Source organism: Coloeus monedula (genome assembly GCF_965178545.1).
Source record: "Coloeus monedula genome assembly, chromosome: 4".
NCBI classification, from domain to species: domain Eukaryota; kingdom Metazoa; phylum Chordata; class Aves; order Passeriformes; family Corvidae; genus Coloeus; species Coloeus monedula.
This window is the reverse complement of record NC_138784.1, coordinates 35,907,560-35,924,613: the sequence shown is the minus strand read 5'-3', so window position 1 is coordinate 35,924,613 and position 17,054 is coordinate 35,907,560. Positions and strand designations below refer to the sequence as shown.

Here is a 17,054-nt window from a genome sequence, read left to right as displayed (position 1 = left end):
GCAATCCACATCTGAACATCAAAGATCATTATGATATATTTGCTGTACCTGGTACAGACATTGACTAAATAAGTAGCAAATAGAGAGGCTTAAACTGCTAGACTGCCACAGAAGTATTAGTTGCTTGGTCATATGTACTGATGAAATTTTAGTCTCCTGGTGCCATGACATTTGTAAGCAAGCTTTGAGGATCCTTCCAGGAAATAGTTGACCTTCTACACAAAGTGGGTGCTTAACTAAAAATTCAACTAACAGTTCAGTGAGGAAAAACAGTTACTATTATTTGGACTAAGCTAGGTAAAAAACCCGTATTTCCCTCAAACAAAAAAAATGCAATAAAACATCATTTTCCATTATTTTTTTTTTTGTATCACTACTGATGACTGGAGACCAAAGGAGATTAAGTATTTTAAGGTTCAGCATTCCTCAAATATGCTTATTATTAAGAGCTTACATTGTGCTGACAAGATCTCCTCTAATACCTTTAGAACTTTGAATAGCTATTGCTCTGAAACACGGCTTGTTGTTCACTACACATTTTTCTTACCTCCTAAATAGAGCAGTGTGTGTCCTAATAAGTACCACCTTGTGTGTTTTAAAATAGTTTGAGCATTTGGGTTTTCATTTAAGTATTTTTTTGTGTATATTCAGGTTTTTTTATACGTAGCTTGTCAGTAAAACTCCAACTCATCTTTGGCCCAACAGCCCAAAATACTACTCTGCACAGTAGTTATATCTTCTTCCTTTGGTTCATTTAATTTCAATAATAATAAAATGGTAACAGTGTGATTAATATAACACTGCACTGAATAGAAAATGTGGGTTTGGGGAAAAAAAAGGTTTAAGAGAGAAAGTGATTTCAGTGCACAGATTGCCATATAAAATATCGGATTTTAAACATATAAAACCCACTAATAAGTGCACTTAAAAGTTTTGCATATTATCACTGTTAAGAAATGAGTGATATGAGTGGTATGAGCATACCATCTGGAGGTAGGTATTCATGAGTTAATTTTGCTAATGAACTCTTCTTTAGTCTTTGAACAAACGACTTTAATCTCAATTTTTCCCTCTGGAATGGAACTCATACTACCTAGTATCATAAGATTACAGACTTTTTTTTTATTTTGATGATTCATGGTTGTTTTAAGACCTCTCTGTATTTATGGCAGTATAATATCCCTCCTAAGCCAGTTGATAAATACATATCAGAATATATAGTCATTATGGTGATTCTTGGCATTCTTTTTAGTTAATGTTTTTAGAAATTGTCAGAGAAACATAATAACAAGTCATTATCAGTTTTTCTCAATACCTTTGCCAGAACTTTTTGGTACTTAGTCTTTTTTGATTAAATGTTGCATGGATATTTTCCTTGACTTCTGTAATTTTCAGCTTTTTCTAAGAAGAAATTACTTTAAGGTGTATCTTCTGTCAGTGGTGTAAAATGTTTCCAACCACCAGTAAGAACCTTTGTAACAGCTACTGTATGGCAGATGCAATGATCTTTTTTAGGAAAAAAAATTGTAGGCTGGAATTACACTTAAAAGTATGATTTATAATATATAATTTTATATGGCTATATGAGTCTGTTATATATGAGTTATGCAGGATATACCATGATAGATTTGGTGTCTCTGTTCATAACAAAAATGCCAGAATTTGAAGGATAAATGTTCTACAGGATTCTTCAAAGTTCTTAAAATAAGTTGGAAATACTTTTTGTATCTGCTACTGTTAACAGCTTGTCCTGGTTTAGGAATACTGCTCCCCAAATTACTGTCCCCATCCAGACTCTCCCAAATGCTCTCTCCCCTGACTGGAGTGAGAGAGATCTTTCCTTACTCCTGCCCCTGGTAAGTGATGGGAGATGGTATCAAATAACTTTAGGGTCTGGCCATGCCTGATGGGGTAGCTGGGACTACAGGCACCACCTTGCCAGGCTACTGTAAAAAAATTAACTCTGTCCTGGCTGGAACAAGGACATAGCTCAAATGAACCACATAGAATTGCTTGAAAGTTAAATAAAAAGCCTACTCCCTGAAAACAGTGTGGGGCTCTCTAAATGCACGGTAGTGCTGGTCTGGATGATTAAACAGTGTAGAAGAAATGGTCATTAGTAAGTTTTTTGGGAAACAGTCATAGTTATTTAAAGCATTTGAACATGCCACAGGCAGCCCAGCCTCAGCAAAATAGTCTGGTTATGCCAATATGTTGGAGAGCTGAAAGAAAGTGGTTTACAGTTCAGTTCAAACTCTGAATTTGTTCTGCAGTGACAGTGTTCTCTCTCAGTTTTTTAGTAGTGCTGTAATTTCCTCTGAAACCCAAGTCAGTGTGGGATGTGCTTCTTCAGCAGGATATGAGAAAGCCTGATATTCTTCCTTTATATATGTATATATGTGTAGAGGTCTGGAAAGAAGGATTATTTTTTTTTTCCCTCTTGGAGTGTAGTACAACAGCAACTCTGATCTGTGACTCTTAAGTTGCAGGGGGATAGGAAGAGGAACTATCATTAGCTAATAGTTAGGCTTTTTTAAAGAAACAAACATAAGACATTGAGACATGGATCCATCAGACTGTTCCTTCTTCTCCTGCCTTCCCTGAGGTGCTCTGCAAAATCATTCAACAAGCTCATCTGGGCTAAAAACTACAGTGTAGAAAAAAAACCAAACAAACAAGCATCCCTGGTCAAGGAGGAATCAGCTTTGGCAAGATGAATTTTTGTAGCATATCAAGTAAAATGGCATAAATTTATTTTTTTTTTTTTTTCCAGAAAATGATATATTTTATTTTCCAGTTTGATTAAAAGACAAACCTTTGGTCCATATTTGAGTGTTCTGTGGAATTAGCCTGAGGTTTTTTTTTCAGAGGGAGTTACTTTTAATTAGAGGAAGATGAGATTATCTGAGTTGGTTCTCAAGCCAGGCATGTTTGTCTAAGTGCATTAGACAGTCATCCAGTTGTTTCATTATTTTGCCTTTTTTTCAAAATATGACGACTTGGAAAAACTTCTCTTTATGTAAAATTTTTGCCAGGAATTACATGTCTTCATTTTCCTATCTGTAATGGATTTTGTGTTGGTACATATTCAGGTCCCCTTACATAAATGTGGTAGAGAAACTAACCTTTAATGTGGGCAGGGCAGTAATCTGCATCTATGCATTTTTACGCCACTTGTGTTAGGGTAAAATCCCAATGTATATAGATAAACACAAGTATTCTAAGGTTTCAAGTACCCCTCCTTTGTAACAGGGGTTTTTTTTGCTTAAACCTGAACTGTTGTCATTGCCAATCTTCATGTATCCAAAAAGTAAATGGTAGCTGATGCAATTACAGTATGCACAAGAGGCTTGCACATAGTTTTGTTTTAAATTGCGGAAAAGATCATGAAATAGAATGACTGAATTCTCAATGCCGTTTCCTTCTCTTTCCTTGAATGCTCTAGCACACTGAACTTTTCTTTGAGGTCTTAAAATACAGAAGGTATTTTGAATATGGACTATTAAAGATGCTAGTTAATAGTTGTAGTGTCTTTAATTAGTTTCACTACTGGTAAATGAAGGAGGTAATTTTATGACCGACCTTCCTTCCTGCCACCTATATTTCCATACCAATGTGGATATGTATTGGCTGGCAAAGCTTCACAGGCTCTTGTCTTGCCTTTCTAAATGATTTAAAGCAAAACAAACAAAACCAGACAACTTGAAGTGTTTTGAAAAGCCTGCTACCTGGATATGAACTAATTTGCCTTTTCCAAGTCTGACATATGTTGTTTGAGCACATCTGAAGATTCTCTTGGTTTGACAAACCCAAATGCTGATTTTCTTCTCCCTGTGGCTCCTCTGGGATGTTTCCAGGACACTGTTCTCACTGTTCCCCTTTTCTGGGAAGAAGCCAACAATAATCCGTCTACTCTTAGCTTTGAGGACCAGAGCTGACATTTCAGTGCACCCTGCCATTGCTGCAGGAGGCTGGCTTGCAGTTCATCACTTGGGACCTAAGTGATAATTTTGAATGTAGCATAGATAATTTTTTAGAAGCCTGCTGTTAAGAAGGTTACATAATTTGACAAATTTAGTACATGGTCACCACCTTGCCTGAGTCAGTATGAGGCTCTGAAGATCTCAATGTTAATCCTGAGATGACAGGGGTGCTCAGAAATGTCCTCTTGTTCCACTTGCATTTTTCTGCTCCTTTGTCCTCATTTCATTTTCTTGCATTATTTATATCCATTGCCTCTACAAAATACAGTTCCTCATATCATGAGAGTTTCAGATCAGCACTGTTCACAGCTCTGTTCCTGACCATTGTGAAGTTTCATGGAATGGGAACTTCGTGGCAGTAATGTCTTACTGTGTTCACACACTTGCGACACATAGCTAACAAAGCTCTGCAAAGGTGTGACTGGGCTCTGCTGTGAACAGAACAGTGAGTAGATTAGATGTTAGAGGTACTGTGGTCATCCTTTTCTCTCTTTTTTTCCCTAACTTGGTTGTCTGATTGATACCATACTCTTCACAAAAATCATTTTAGCATGAGGGAGGGTGTGGCAGAATTTAACTGGCTGTGGAGGGTAGGTAATGGTGAAGCCAATGAACACTACCAGCTGCTCAGTCTCATCTCTCATGTTCACTGAGCTGCCAAGGTCACTCTGCTATCCTTTGAGGAGGAAGAGTTAGTTTTTTGTAACACAGGGGATGAAGGGGCTGTATCAGCAGTAGAATATGCATTCGCACCCCTTTGCATCAGGGTTTCAGAACTGAGAAGCAAAACCGAAGCACTGCCTGCCAAAAGTGAATTGGTTAGTACCCGTGCTGACATGTTGTTGGATAGCTTTCAAAGCACTGCATAGTTTTCAATTCTGTTTCTCTTTCACCTGCTGTCATTACAAAAGCTCTGCAATTGATCAACAAATGAACTGTTGAACAAATGATATAAATAACAACCTTAATAAATGAAGAATATGTAAAAGAGGTGATAGATCTCTAACACAGTCTGTCTCAACGTTACCACATACCCACTGATATTTTAAAAAAATCGATGTTCAAGGTAGATTAAATTCATAAATTATGATTATGTAGAAACCATTTATCCCTTTAGGAAACAAGAAATAGGGCAGTTCTGTGGCTGAGTTAGCAAAAGGAGGTAACTTGATCAAAATATGTTCTATTAACAAGTGAAGTTTCTAGAGGAAAATTATTGCAAATTATATGCATGAATTTATTACATATTTTGAAAAAAATCCTTATTTCTTTGAAATAACATGAAAAATATAAATACCTTATACAAACCATAGTACAGAAATTATGCAAAACCTGTCCCACTTTGAAAGCAGCAATTTAGTTGAATTTTTCCATTCTCAAACCATTCAACAAACATGATCTAGTTAATCTTCTGAATGTCTTTGTGAGTGGCTCTGTATTGTAGAAAAACTGTTTTAGCTGTTGAACTCTCTTCATTATGTTTTTATGAATGTGCAACTGAGCTTTCAGAGGTTTTCTTGGAGAAGCCTGTCATTCCTCTGTTTGTGAAACTGTTTCCCCCTTGAAGAAAAAGGTGATTGTCTGATGAAATGTGAATGCTAAAGACTGGAACACCACTCTGCTTTATCAAGTAGGAAAGGAAAAGCCATAAGCTGCTGCTGAATCTAACCTTTTGACCAAAAGGGAAAGGTGGTGTTCTTTATAGCTATGGTTATGACCTTTCAAATGTGAATTTTATAACTGGTGCTGTGTTAGTATTTCTTCACAGTTTACCAAACAAAGGTGGTGTGGAATAATTGGATATTGGAAACTCTGTTGCAGGTATCAGCCTATTTTTTTTTTTTCTCTCCACTAGGATCAACTTTCCATTTAATACCATTTCCATTGGTATTAATGTTTCAGTTTGCCTCATGATAGATCATGTTCAGAAGTCCTCAAAAGAGTCAGGGGAATGACAAACTTTCCAGCTATTTTTTTTCATAATTTTTTTTAACCAAACAAATGCTTTGTCTGCTTCTAGACGTGTTAAGAAGGTTGACCCTTTAACAGAAGTTAAGAATATAGATAAAATATGAAAATCTTAGTCAAGTATCAATGTTCCCATGATGTTTAGACTGTGAATAACATAATTTAAATGGCCCTCATTTTGAGAGGATACTAATTATGTGGGGAAATGTTCCTTACATTTCTCTTCTGTATTGCAAGAACACTTCGTCTTCCTCCTTTACTTCATTCCTGCAGAGGTTATAAAATATTCATTATCTGTTAGCACCTGCCTGCATTGTTAGAGTAGTCCCTGTGCAAACCCATAGCAAGATAGAATCCTTGGCAGAAAAAACTTGAAATCAGTAGATGAGTAGTAAGTGTTCAAGAATACAAAGGCATCAGGAGGCAAAGCCTCCTGAATAACAGACCAGCAGCAGAACAGCAAACAGAATATACCTCTTTTAATTTGCAGTTTAGCACCTGTAATTTCAGCAGGAGACAGCTGAGTCTGGTGACAGGAATGTATCTGTTATAAAGGTATGAACATAATCCTTTTTTTTTTTTAATGAAGCCACATTCTACATTGTGATGTATGCTGAGGCATCCTTTGCTGTCACCATTGTTTCGCAAAGTTCTCTAATCTTTGAATAGTTTGTAACTTTAGCAGTGGTCCAGTGCCCTTTGTAGGACAATATGTGGTTTTCAGCTGTTAGTGTGGAGATTCAGATAGGTGGTAAAATGAAAAATTTGCTTCATAAAATGTATTCCCTGTAGGTGCTAAGAATAAACAGAAAAAACATAGTCCAAGTTCCATGAATATTGAATATAATGTTTGCTCCCCTTTACCACAGAGCTGAGAGATTCACAATGCATTACTCCACTTGTGTCTGCCTAGATCACGGTGATCTTGCCACAGGTGAGGTGGAAAGGTGAATGCTTGTAATTCATGACTTTCACTTATAGTGAAAAGCATTCACTTATAGTGCAAAATAAAGTGTTAAGAACAGAAGGTAAAAAGAAAAAGGAAAAAAAAAAAAGCAGCTTAAACTGGAAACCTGTATTGTCATGCTCAAGGAATGAGCATTAAGTGCATGTAAAAGTTAGTAGCAAAAGAGAAGAGGTTATTTCATTTTAGGGCTGGTTTCATTTTATGCTCCAAACTTTTAGAAGTTAATTTAGCGTTTGCCAAACCTTTTAACACACATGGTGTGGTCAAGGTCAAAAGCATCTTCTCTGTGCTCTTTTTAGTCACTTTATGAGAAGCATCACCTAGAAAATAGTAAAACCTCCTAGTTTTCCATAGTTACTTTATTTCCATTGCACTGGTAACAACGCAAGTAACTAATTTCTTGAAAGAAAAAAGCCCAAACCCTGAAAAGCATACTCTGATGTAATTACTGGCAAACATCGCAGGATTTAGAAGTGGCAAGTGAAATTTCCTCCTAGTAATGTTTTAAATTTTGTCATATTATTCTAAACTATTTCGCTCTGATATTCTTACTCAACAAGTTTGTAATGAAAGAAGAGAAAACTTTGCATCAACTGTAATGCAGATTTCAAATATTGATGCTGTGACCAACAGGAGATTATTAGTGAATTGATGTGCGTATCTTACTTTTAATTGAATTGTAAGCCTTGGGAGGGAGGATAAGCAAATGGAAAATCCTTTTGGACAGCATTGGAAACAGAAAAAAGTTCTTAAGAAAAGTAGGATTAGAATTCTGACCCCTCATTTATCATCCAAATAAATGATTTACCAAAGCAATGGGTAGGAATTTCAAACTGTTTTGAGAAAGATGTTTCTTTGTACCCTTAGAGAATCTCTCAGGCCCACATGCTTTAGTCATCTTTGAGTCTTGAAATCTAATGTCTGCAAAATAAACAGGTGAACAGTAAAAAAAAGAGGACCGTTTTTCCTGGACGAGCATTGCTTCATCCTTAAACACTGTTGAAGAAAAAAATAGATGTTCTAATTGTCATGCATTCACTTCTTTTCCATAGACAAGTCAGATGAAATGCAGAAGGATTTTAAAGAGAGGGAATGCAAACTGGAACTGCTGTTTCTAATTTCATAAGCTAAAAAATAATAAATAATACACAAATATCTGGAAAGCTCCATAGAGATTTTCTTGGCTTCATGTGCATTTTTCTGTAAATTAAAGGTTTTAGTTTAGAACTGCTGACAAGTTGATTGCAAATTACTTGGCTGTTCCCTAAATACTTCAGTCTTTGTTCAAGTAGTTTGTTTTACTCAAATAATAATCTACTTCACACTCCTTAATGCATTCATCGATTTGTGGATTAATTTATGCAAGTCTGATAGGATAAGGTGAGAATAGTATTACCAAACTTAAGTGATTTGTTCAGGTGAATATCGTGTATCAATTTTTTTTAAGTTCTGTGTTTTGTGTCATTAGTTTTCGTAACATACTAGGAAAGGCAGCATTTTCTTTTTCTTTGCTATGTTATTTTTAAATGTTTGCCAGGATTGATATTAAAAACCTGACACAGATTATTTTGCAAAATGTAAATTAAAGTATGGCCTTAAAAATTGTTAGCTCAGATAAATATTAGAGCCTATGGCATGAAATGAAATGTAGAGGAGAAACTATTACATTGAACAGGGTTAACAGTGTCTTTCCAGTCTAACAGATGACATGATGAACTCAATCATCCTTTTATGCATCCTTTCATTAATTGAGCTTCAGAATGGTTGGGAATAAATAACTATGTGTCAGGAAATTGTTACCAGTAGTTCAAACAGTCATTTGATGTAATGCTCTGTTACAGGAGATTAGAGTGAAAACAAAAGTCCCTACAGATTATACGGAACATACAGTTATGGGAAACCGGATGTTGGTTTATTGCAGAAGCAAGATCAGATTGTGTTTTCACATTAATTTAAAAAATCATATATAAGTCTGTTTTTTTCTTACAAGGGTTAATGCCTACAGACTGGCTAGTCATCTTCATTGGTACTTCTAAAGTGTTTTCTGTGTGTAAAAAGGGGAGAGTAGCAGTAATGGGAAAATTGAAGAATTCTGCACCTATGCTAGCTGAGTATAAAAGTTGAGTGAATCTGAGAATAGTTTTAGCAGCTGTATTTCAAAATGATGGAACATTTTATGACTTTGATTTATTGATAGCTAATATATGAATTATTTCTCATTAAATAGTAGGCTAAAATCAGTTGACTCACAGAAGCGATAGTTTCCTTTCCTGTGGAAATATTGCATATACTTTCTTTGGTGTACAGAAAACGTTGTGCTCAGTTGAATGACATGATTTTTATGAATTCTAAAGGGATTTGATACTTTTTTCCCAGCAATGACTAGTTCATTCTGCTCAGAAGAAATTCTGTGTTTGCTGCTGTTTCCATTCCTGTGCTAGGATGATTCTGCAACAAGCCACAGCAGCTTGAAAGCTATGCATTTTCTGTGGAAAAAAATTGCCTATCTCAATTATCAGCCTCTTTAGCAGTGTTATATTAAAACTACCTTGAAATTTTGCATTAGTCAGAACTGATGCAAATTTTTGTAAAAAAAAAAATGGTCTCGACTGAAGTATCAGAGTTACTTGCTACTTGAGCTAATGTTTATGGTTAGTGCATCTGGAGGGAAGAATATTATGACATATATTGTGTGTGTGGTGGAAAGGACATGCATCATCTTTCCATTGGTTTTTTCATTTAAAAAAAGTGTGAAAGTAGAACTTTTTTATGAAACAACTTTGCATTTATAAGCATAATGTGGGGTTTTTTTTCATGTTCACACACACTGTAATGATAATTCCAGTTAAATTATCTTCCTAAATTCTGAGTAGCATAGGTTGTGTTTTCAATATAATGTTAGTTGCAATTCCTTTTTTAAGTAGTTTTTGTGCTGCTCAACAAAACACCAAAGGGAACACATGTGGACCTTTAAATATTTTTTTACCTAAAGTCCTTTATAGATGGGCTATAAAAGCATATTTTGTAACACAAGTTGTATGGAATGGGACCTCATGTTTTTCTAGTAGAAAAAAAAGCATTTTAGTGATCTGCGCAGTATGTTTATATCCATATGGCATATTTTTAATCCTAGTTACTTACCTAACTGCTCTTTCAATTCCTGTGTCATATGTCAAATTTTAATACTTCAGTGAGGACTACATCTACTCTGGAAAAATTTCTAGCTGTTTAGAGTCAAGAGGCTCAAAAAAAGCCTTAAAACTAGGAAGTTGCCTCAGTTCCACATTTCACTCAGGAGATACTTATTTATAGGTGGTATGAAATAAAATGGTCCTTTCCCTTTGCTTAGTAATTTCTAGAGACATATTTTTGTAAAAAATTTCCTTTTCCCACCCGAAAGCTATAAGCATGCAGAATGCATGTAAATCACCTCTGTGAAATATGAGTCTCACAGTAAGATGCAGAGAACTAGAGGAATGGGGGGGAAAAAATAACCAACCTCCTCTCTTGTTAAATAAAAATAGTTTCTTTGTGGGGTTTGTCTCCCTGAGAAACTTCCTGATACTTGGATACTCTGTCATGTGTAATTGGATTGTAGCTCTTTCTGAATACTGTTTTCTCCTCTCGACAGCATGGGGTAACCTTGGAAATGTTCTCAAGAGCCAGAGCAAGATTTCTGAAGCTGAAAGCGCCTATAGAAATGCCTTGTACTACCGCAGCAACATGGCTGATATGCTTTATAATTTGTAAGTATGTGTGGCTTTCCTGGGGTTGAATTATCCTTGAAACCTGTTGTGAATGGAGCTATTGATTTACTTGCTGGAAATGGAGACAATGTTATTTGTTGCTTTGTAATAGTCATTTCATTAATTGTGCTCCTTAAACTATGGGGTGGACAGGATTTTTTTCTTGGTCAACATTATCATATATTAATGTAATGGGTATGGGGAAGGTAAACTTAGAAATCTGTTTGCTTTAAAAGGAGAAAAAAAAAACCCACACTAAACAAAGTACCAATAGATGAGTTGTCAGCTGCAGGCCTCCATCTGTTTGTGATTCGATTAAATTGTGAGGTGTTATTTAGACTTCTTTTTTAAGTCTATAGAACACTTGGTGGGCAGAGTGGTGTAAGCGCTTCCAAGCATAGACCAGTACCCTTCTGTTAGCTCCAGAGGTCTGAAATGTTAAAACAGCAAATTACTTTTCTCCTGTGACTGACTTCAGAGCAGCATAGGTTAAATAAAGTTTAATTACTTGAACCCTGTTGTCGGTGTGTAAAAGGATAAATAACATCAGCATCAAGATAATTATTCAGCAGGAAAAAAGATATCCCAACTCATTAATGTACCAAATCATGAACAGGAAGCGAACATCGTGCCAAGCTTTGCACTGAGGTGGGATGGTGCTGCATGTCCCAGCAGGGAGGGGACTGATTCCCTGGCTGTCCCAGCTGGTTGTCACGCCTGTGCCCTGCTCAGCACTACTTGTCCTGCTGATCCTTGCCCTTCCTCCCCCTCCTGCCATGACCCAGCCAGCACAAGCCGTCGGAGTGGGGCTCTGCTGCAAGACAGGCTGGTCACCTCCACCATGTATGCTCTTGTTTTGTGATGTGTGTGGAGGACAGAATCCAGGTGACTGCTGTTCCATAGGGAGCCATTTGAGAATAATGTCTGATGTGCAGCAGAAAAGTGTGACTGTTACATAAAGTGTGCAAAACCTGCATTCAAATAATAAGCCTCTTCAAATCAGTCAATCAAAAAATACTGTTCTGCCTGTAAGTCCAGTTTAAAATGGCTGCTTATAATATGTGAAAATGAAGTTTACCATAACACTAACTTTTTACTAATTTTTTCCTTGTTTAACAAGGAATGAGTTGCCCATTTCATTAACTTGCCTTTCAGTTAAGCACAATGAAACTCAAAATAATTTCGTTATAGAATTTCTGCTCCAAAATGAAATTCGTATTTCAAAATATGTGTATTTTTAAAAATCATTTAGTTACACAAATGTATGTATGCACATAATTTCCTTCTCTGTTAGGTAGTGAGGAGTATGAAAAACATATTTTTAAGAGGAAATTTCTGCTCACATTTAAAAAATAACTTCTTAACGCAGCAGAAGATTGTAGCAAATAAAGTGACAAGATTGATACATGTATATTTCCCATATGCTATTCGTTTTGAAGGTGAAAATTGTAACTATTAAGTTTTTTGTATGCCTTAGGGTACTTTTGTCTCTTACTGTGTCGTAGAGGGAAGCTGAGTTAATAGCAGGGTAAGAAGAGGAAAGGGGGTTGGAAAATAAAGACAGGGACATAAAAGAAATCAGCTTTCAGTCTTTTCACTGTTCTCATAATAAGCTACTAGTCTTCCAGTTTTCCATTGATACACAAAATATATGTCTGTAAACCTTCATCTTTGTTGAACAGAAAATTTTTTGAAATTCTACTTAATTTGTCTGGAAGGATTTTAACTAAAAGGATGGTTGGTGTATATAGAGCTTAAGAAATAAAGTTTAATTCTTAGCCTTTCTACTACTATATTGAATACCATAGAATAGAATGTTTATTTTTAAAACAAGCTTTACAAAACCTTTAGTTATTCAACAGTAGTTGAATAGCTAGTTGAAAGAAAAATCTTGCATCACTTTTTTCTTTTTATTGGCTTTCTTAGTGTCGGATACTTCAATATCCAGCATGAAAAATAGGTGGTAAATGGAGTGTCCTTTGATATTGCACAGATGAATCAATTCTTTTAAGCACAAGTCCTCGAGAGCTCCTTTGCAAGTTAAGCCCATCCTTGGCATGTAGGTCTATGGGAGCCTTTTACAAAAATCCTCTGATGGAAAAATGTGTCTTATATGTCAGTTTTGCTGTTTCTAGTTGTGAGTATGTGCCTTTGAAACTAAAACAGTCACTCAATAGAACTCCTGGAAAAAAAGTATCTTTACAGTTATTTAGAAGCACTGTATGTGTTTCACATGTTCACTATTGTTTCTAAGCACCTATGCCTCAGGATTTGATGCAAATTAATTGGCATGTGCAGCTCAGTGTTCACTCATGGCAATAACAAATCCAAGTGCTCTCTGATTAAGAACAAGTTATTAAGGTTTAACTTCACAATTCTAATGGATAACAATCAAAGAGAGAACCTACATAAACAGAAGCATCTGTTCTCTTTCCTTCTTTTCCAATAATTTGAAATGTTGGCTTAGAAGTTGACTACTAATACCTTAAAATCTAAAGAATTTAACAGACTAGATGAATAGTTGAGTTCAGTGCTATGTTTTTGTTTTCTGGCTTATACCTTATGGCTCTGAGTTACAGCTGTTTTTGCCATTTAGAAGAACTTAAAATGCATTAATACATAACTATATAATCTTCATTTGAAGGTTTGCCTGATTATGAGCATGTTATATTTGTATTCTCAAAGCTCTGTTCTCAGTAGCTCTGCTGATTTCAACTAGATTTCATAGGGTAGTAAATCACCATAAAATGACCTGTCTTTCTATGCTTTTTTTTTAACTGAGAAAACTGTCTATTTTAATACTGGGAAGTACCAAGGACAGAGCTGTAGAGAAATGATAGTTTATTCTTTCAAACAAGGCAACGTTCAGTAGATTAAAACAAAACTATTTTACTTTGTTTTGGCTTTTCAATCATTGTTACCTTACAACTGTTACTTAAAGCTTGTGGGGTTTTTTGTATTGTTTCAAATTGCTTATAATTTGTGTCTAAAGTAAAATTGTTTAACAGTTAAAAGACAGTTTTGCATATATTATTTCACTTGTATTTAGGCCTGGCTATGCTTAGAATATTCTTTTGTCATCCATATTAGAAACCTATGTTACCTTGAGTTTCTCATTGGATTAATAAGGATGTTCTCAATCTCACAAAGATATTGAATATTCCTTTAAAATTATACTAGTTGCTTGAAATGTTGTAATTTTGGAGTATACGATGCCCTATAAGGATTAATTTCTAGCAATTGGCCATCCCCTTGCTTCTCTCCTGAGCTATCTCGTTTTGCCTTTAGTGATACAGGACTGCGTGTACAAGTTCGTTATTCGTATAATTTAATTTCTTTGAATAAGGTTGGATTATGAATTTCCATAAACTTATGTTGGAAAACTTAGGGTATTTTATCAATAAGTGTGGGGTTTTTTTAGGTTTGTGTTAGAAATTTCAGCCACTATTGAAGACTTTACCTATCCTAGGAGGTCTAGGATTGCAGTGTTTTACAAGCAAAGTTCTACTCTGCATCCTTGGGTAAAAATCAGTATGAGCAAAATTCTTCCTTGTCTATTGTTGTCAGTTTTTAGACATTGGAAAATATGTTCCCTGCCTTTTAAGGGTGCTGGCATAAAAGTCTCCTTATCAGAGACAAAAAACTCTAAAAGCAGTCTGACCTACAAACCTGTGTTGAACTGTGGTTGAACCTTCCCCAAAGTTCCTGCAGCAACCACCTAGTAGGAAACAGCTCAAGGTTATGGTTCCTCTTCCTTGACAGCCCAGAAGTTTTTATCATTCAGGATGTTGAGTTTAAAAGCAAAGAGGATGTGTCATCTGGTGTCTCAGTACTTGATCATTGTTTTTCTCAGCTATGAATGTGAACTTGTTGCAAACTTGTTTGGAATTACTCTCTGCTTGGCCAGCTAGTTCTTCCTCTGTCAAAGACAGCAGCTAAAATTTGTGTCGTGCTATAACCAAAGCTGTCCTGATAAAATCTTGCTGTGTTGTCAGACTGGCTCTTGAGGTAGCACCCAAAGGTCACTTGGGTGACTGGTGGTTTCCTGCAGTGCAAACTCTGCTCTGGGACACTTTGTAGGGCCTATATGAAGTACAGATTTCAAAGTCATATTGAGAGATGAAAGGCATTCAGTGACCTAGCTATTCAATTAAATGCCTCAATATTTGAAATTGTGGTCATAGTCCTTACATACACTTTCACCATTTTATAAAATGAGGAAAATAATAGTTTGAGTCTGCCATTCAGCTTCAAAAGAGACCCCATTCAGTTTCAAAAGAGACCCCTCTTGTAGGAAGCTCTGTCCAGCTCTCTGTCTGTGTTGACTACTGGGGCACATGTGAGGGAAGAGGCACCTGGTTTGAGGACTGCAGATACAGCACAGCACTGCCCATTGTCCAGAGGAATGAGAAAGACCGGAGCAGTGCTATTCCTCATCCTCACAGCAGCCCTCCCTCTGTCAAGGAAGTAGGAGTTGTGAGAGTTGATGTGGTCCTGAAAGGGTAGTATTCCCAATCAAACTACACCAGTAACAGAAAAAAAAAAAAAGGGGCTATATTTGCTGACCAATTTGCTTGCATTTCGGAAGCTCTTCCCTAGATTTGGGAGAACCTAACAAGAGTTTTACTGTGCTATCTGAAAGACTAGAGGTTGTGTTGGGGTTGATTGTTTAGTTTTGTTTTTTGGGGCTTTTTTTATTACTGGGGCAATAGATTACCTAGTGAGTTCTGCAAAGGGAATGGTTATTCTCTGTATGTTTGGGTTCTTATTGATTAAAAAAGTAAGATTTATGGTAGCATCCATACGTAACTTTCTACCCACTAGTTTTGCAAATGACAGTGAAAGAGTTGCCTTAGGCAAAGCGCATTCTCTCTTGCTGTGTGACTGGAGACACATCTCTGTGGGGAATAAAAGAGGATTTTCTTCCATTTCTTTCTTTGTTTACCAGTGCAGCATTTAGGTAAATAGAGTCCTTTGTAGATAATTCCCCCCTGAAATCAATGGGATGAATGTAGCTTGAGGCACAGAAGAATTGCAGTCATGGCAAAATAATAGCTAACAGGCCCTGTATTAGTTGTTATAAACCAGTAAACTGAATTGATTAAACTATTTCAATATTGTACCTTTGGATACATGTTATAAATATCTCACTAACATACATGTTTACTTTGACAGTTGTATTTCCTGTGTATTGTACTTGGTCATTTTATGCCAGCTTTAGTCACTGAGCAGTTTGCTTTGTAAGTAGACCAGCTGGCTTTAATAGGACTACCAACAGGAAGAAATTAATATGAAACTTGAGAAAGACCATAGACCATCTACTGCTTGTTTGTGTTCTGTGACTGCCTTCTGGTCCCTGAAAACATTTTTGTGCCATGAGTATTTCGTGACTTTCAGTCAAAACCAAAGCAGAGGAGGAAGACAGGAAGATTTTTCGTTGTTGGTCAATCAATGTTGGGGTCTCCTCCCCCTGCCATGTAGCCCTGGGAGAGGGGCCCTGAGGGGACAGACACGGGGTTTCCCTGCCCCTGGTCAGCCTCATTCCCCACTGGTTGGTTTGTGCTTCCCTGGGCAGGCTCAGAGTCCAGACTGTGAGGGTTCATCGTCAGAGCCCCGGCCATGCGGCTGGAGAAATAAACATCTCTGAAACAGCTACCAAGAATCTGTCCATATATATATCCTTTCCACGGGACTCCTGGTTTGATATATGCGTGTTACAGTAATCCCCACTGTAGCAAATCAAGATAGGTAAAAGTTGGCAGCTTAAAGAATTCAGGAAGGTTGCAAACAACTCATTTGGGGGAAGTGTGTTCCTGCATGAGTTCAATGAGCAATTCTATCTACAGAAGTGATGTGCATAATTTCCAGATAGTCAGAATTTGCTTATCTTTTTAAAATTTTTTTTATTTTTCTTCCTCTTAAAAAAACCCTAGGATTCTGAGCTACTTCCTAAGTCACTAGGAGAAGTCTGCTACTCCTGCAAGCAGTCAGCACATATCCTTCATTTTGTAAATCATTAATACTCCATGTAAAAGTAGCTCCATGTAGAAGTAATGCAGGCAAAAAAAAATCCTGTTGTAAGGTTCCAGAATCTTGCTACTTAGGACAGTTAGAACTTGTCTCCTAATTAATCCTAAATTAATTCATGGACAGTTTATAACTGTCTACTATGTGTCCAATGTTGTAAGTAGCTTTCTCTTTTTCAAATACTTTTATCCTCATGTATTTCACAGAATGAAAGAATGTGTAATGTTGGAAGGGACCACAGTGGGTCATCTGGCCCAACCTCCCTGCTCAAGCAGGGTCATCTCAGAGCACACGGCACAGGACTGTGTCCAGACGGTTCTTGAATACCTCCAGTGAGGGAGACTCCACAACTTCTCGGGGCAA

General features: G+C 36.5%; 1 protein-coding gene across 2 annotated transcripts in view; it reads left to right on the top strand.

The window, feature by feature from the left end:
* TMTC2 (transmembrane O-mannosyltransferase targeting cadherins 2) overlaps nt 1-17,054 on the top strand; it is a 236,895-nt gene that overhangs the window by 143,089 nt on the left and 76,752 nt on the right. For both annotated transcript variants that reach the window (XM_082280656.1, XM_082280657.1), the window contains exon 4: nt 10,550-10,664. In XM_082280656.1, the coding sequence (XP_082136782.1) occupies nt 10,550-10,664 (115 nt within the window). The remainder of the gene's footprint in view (nt 1-10,549; nt 10,665-17,054) is intronic.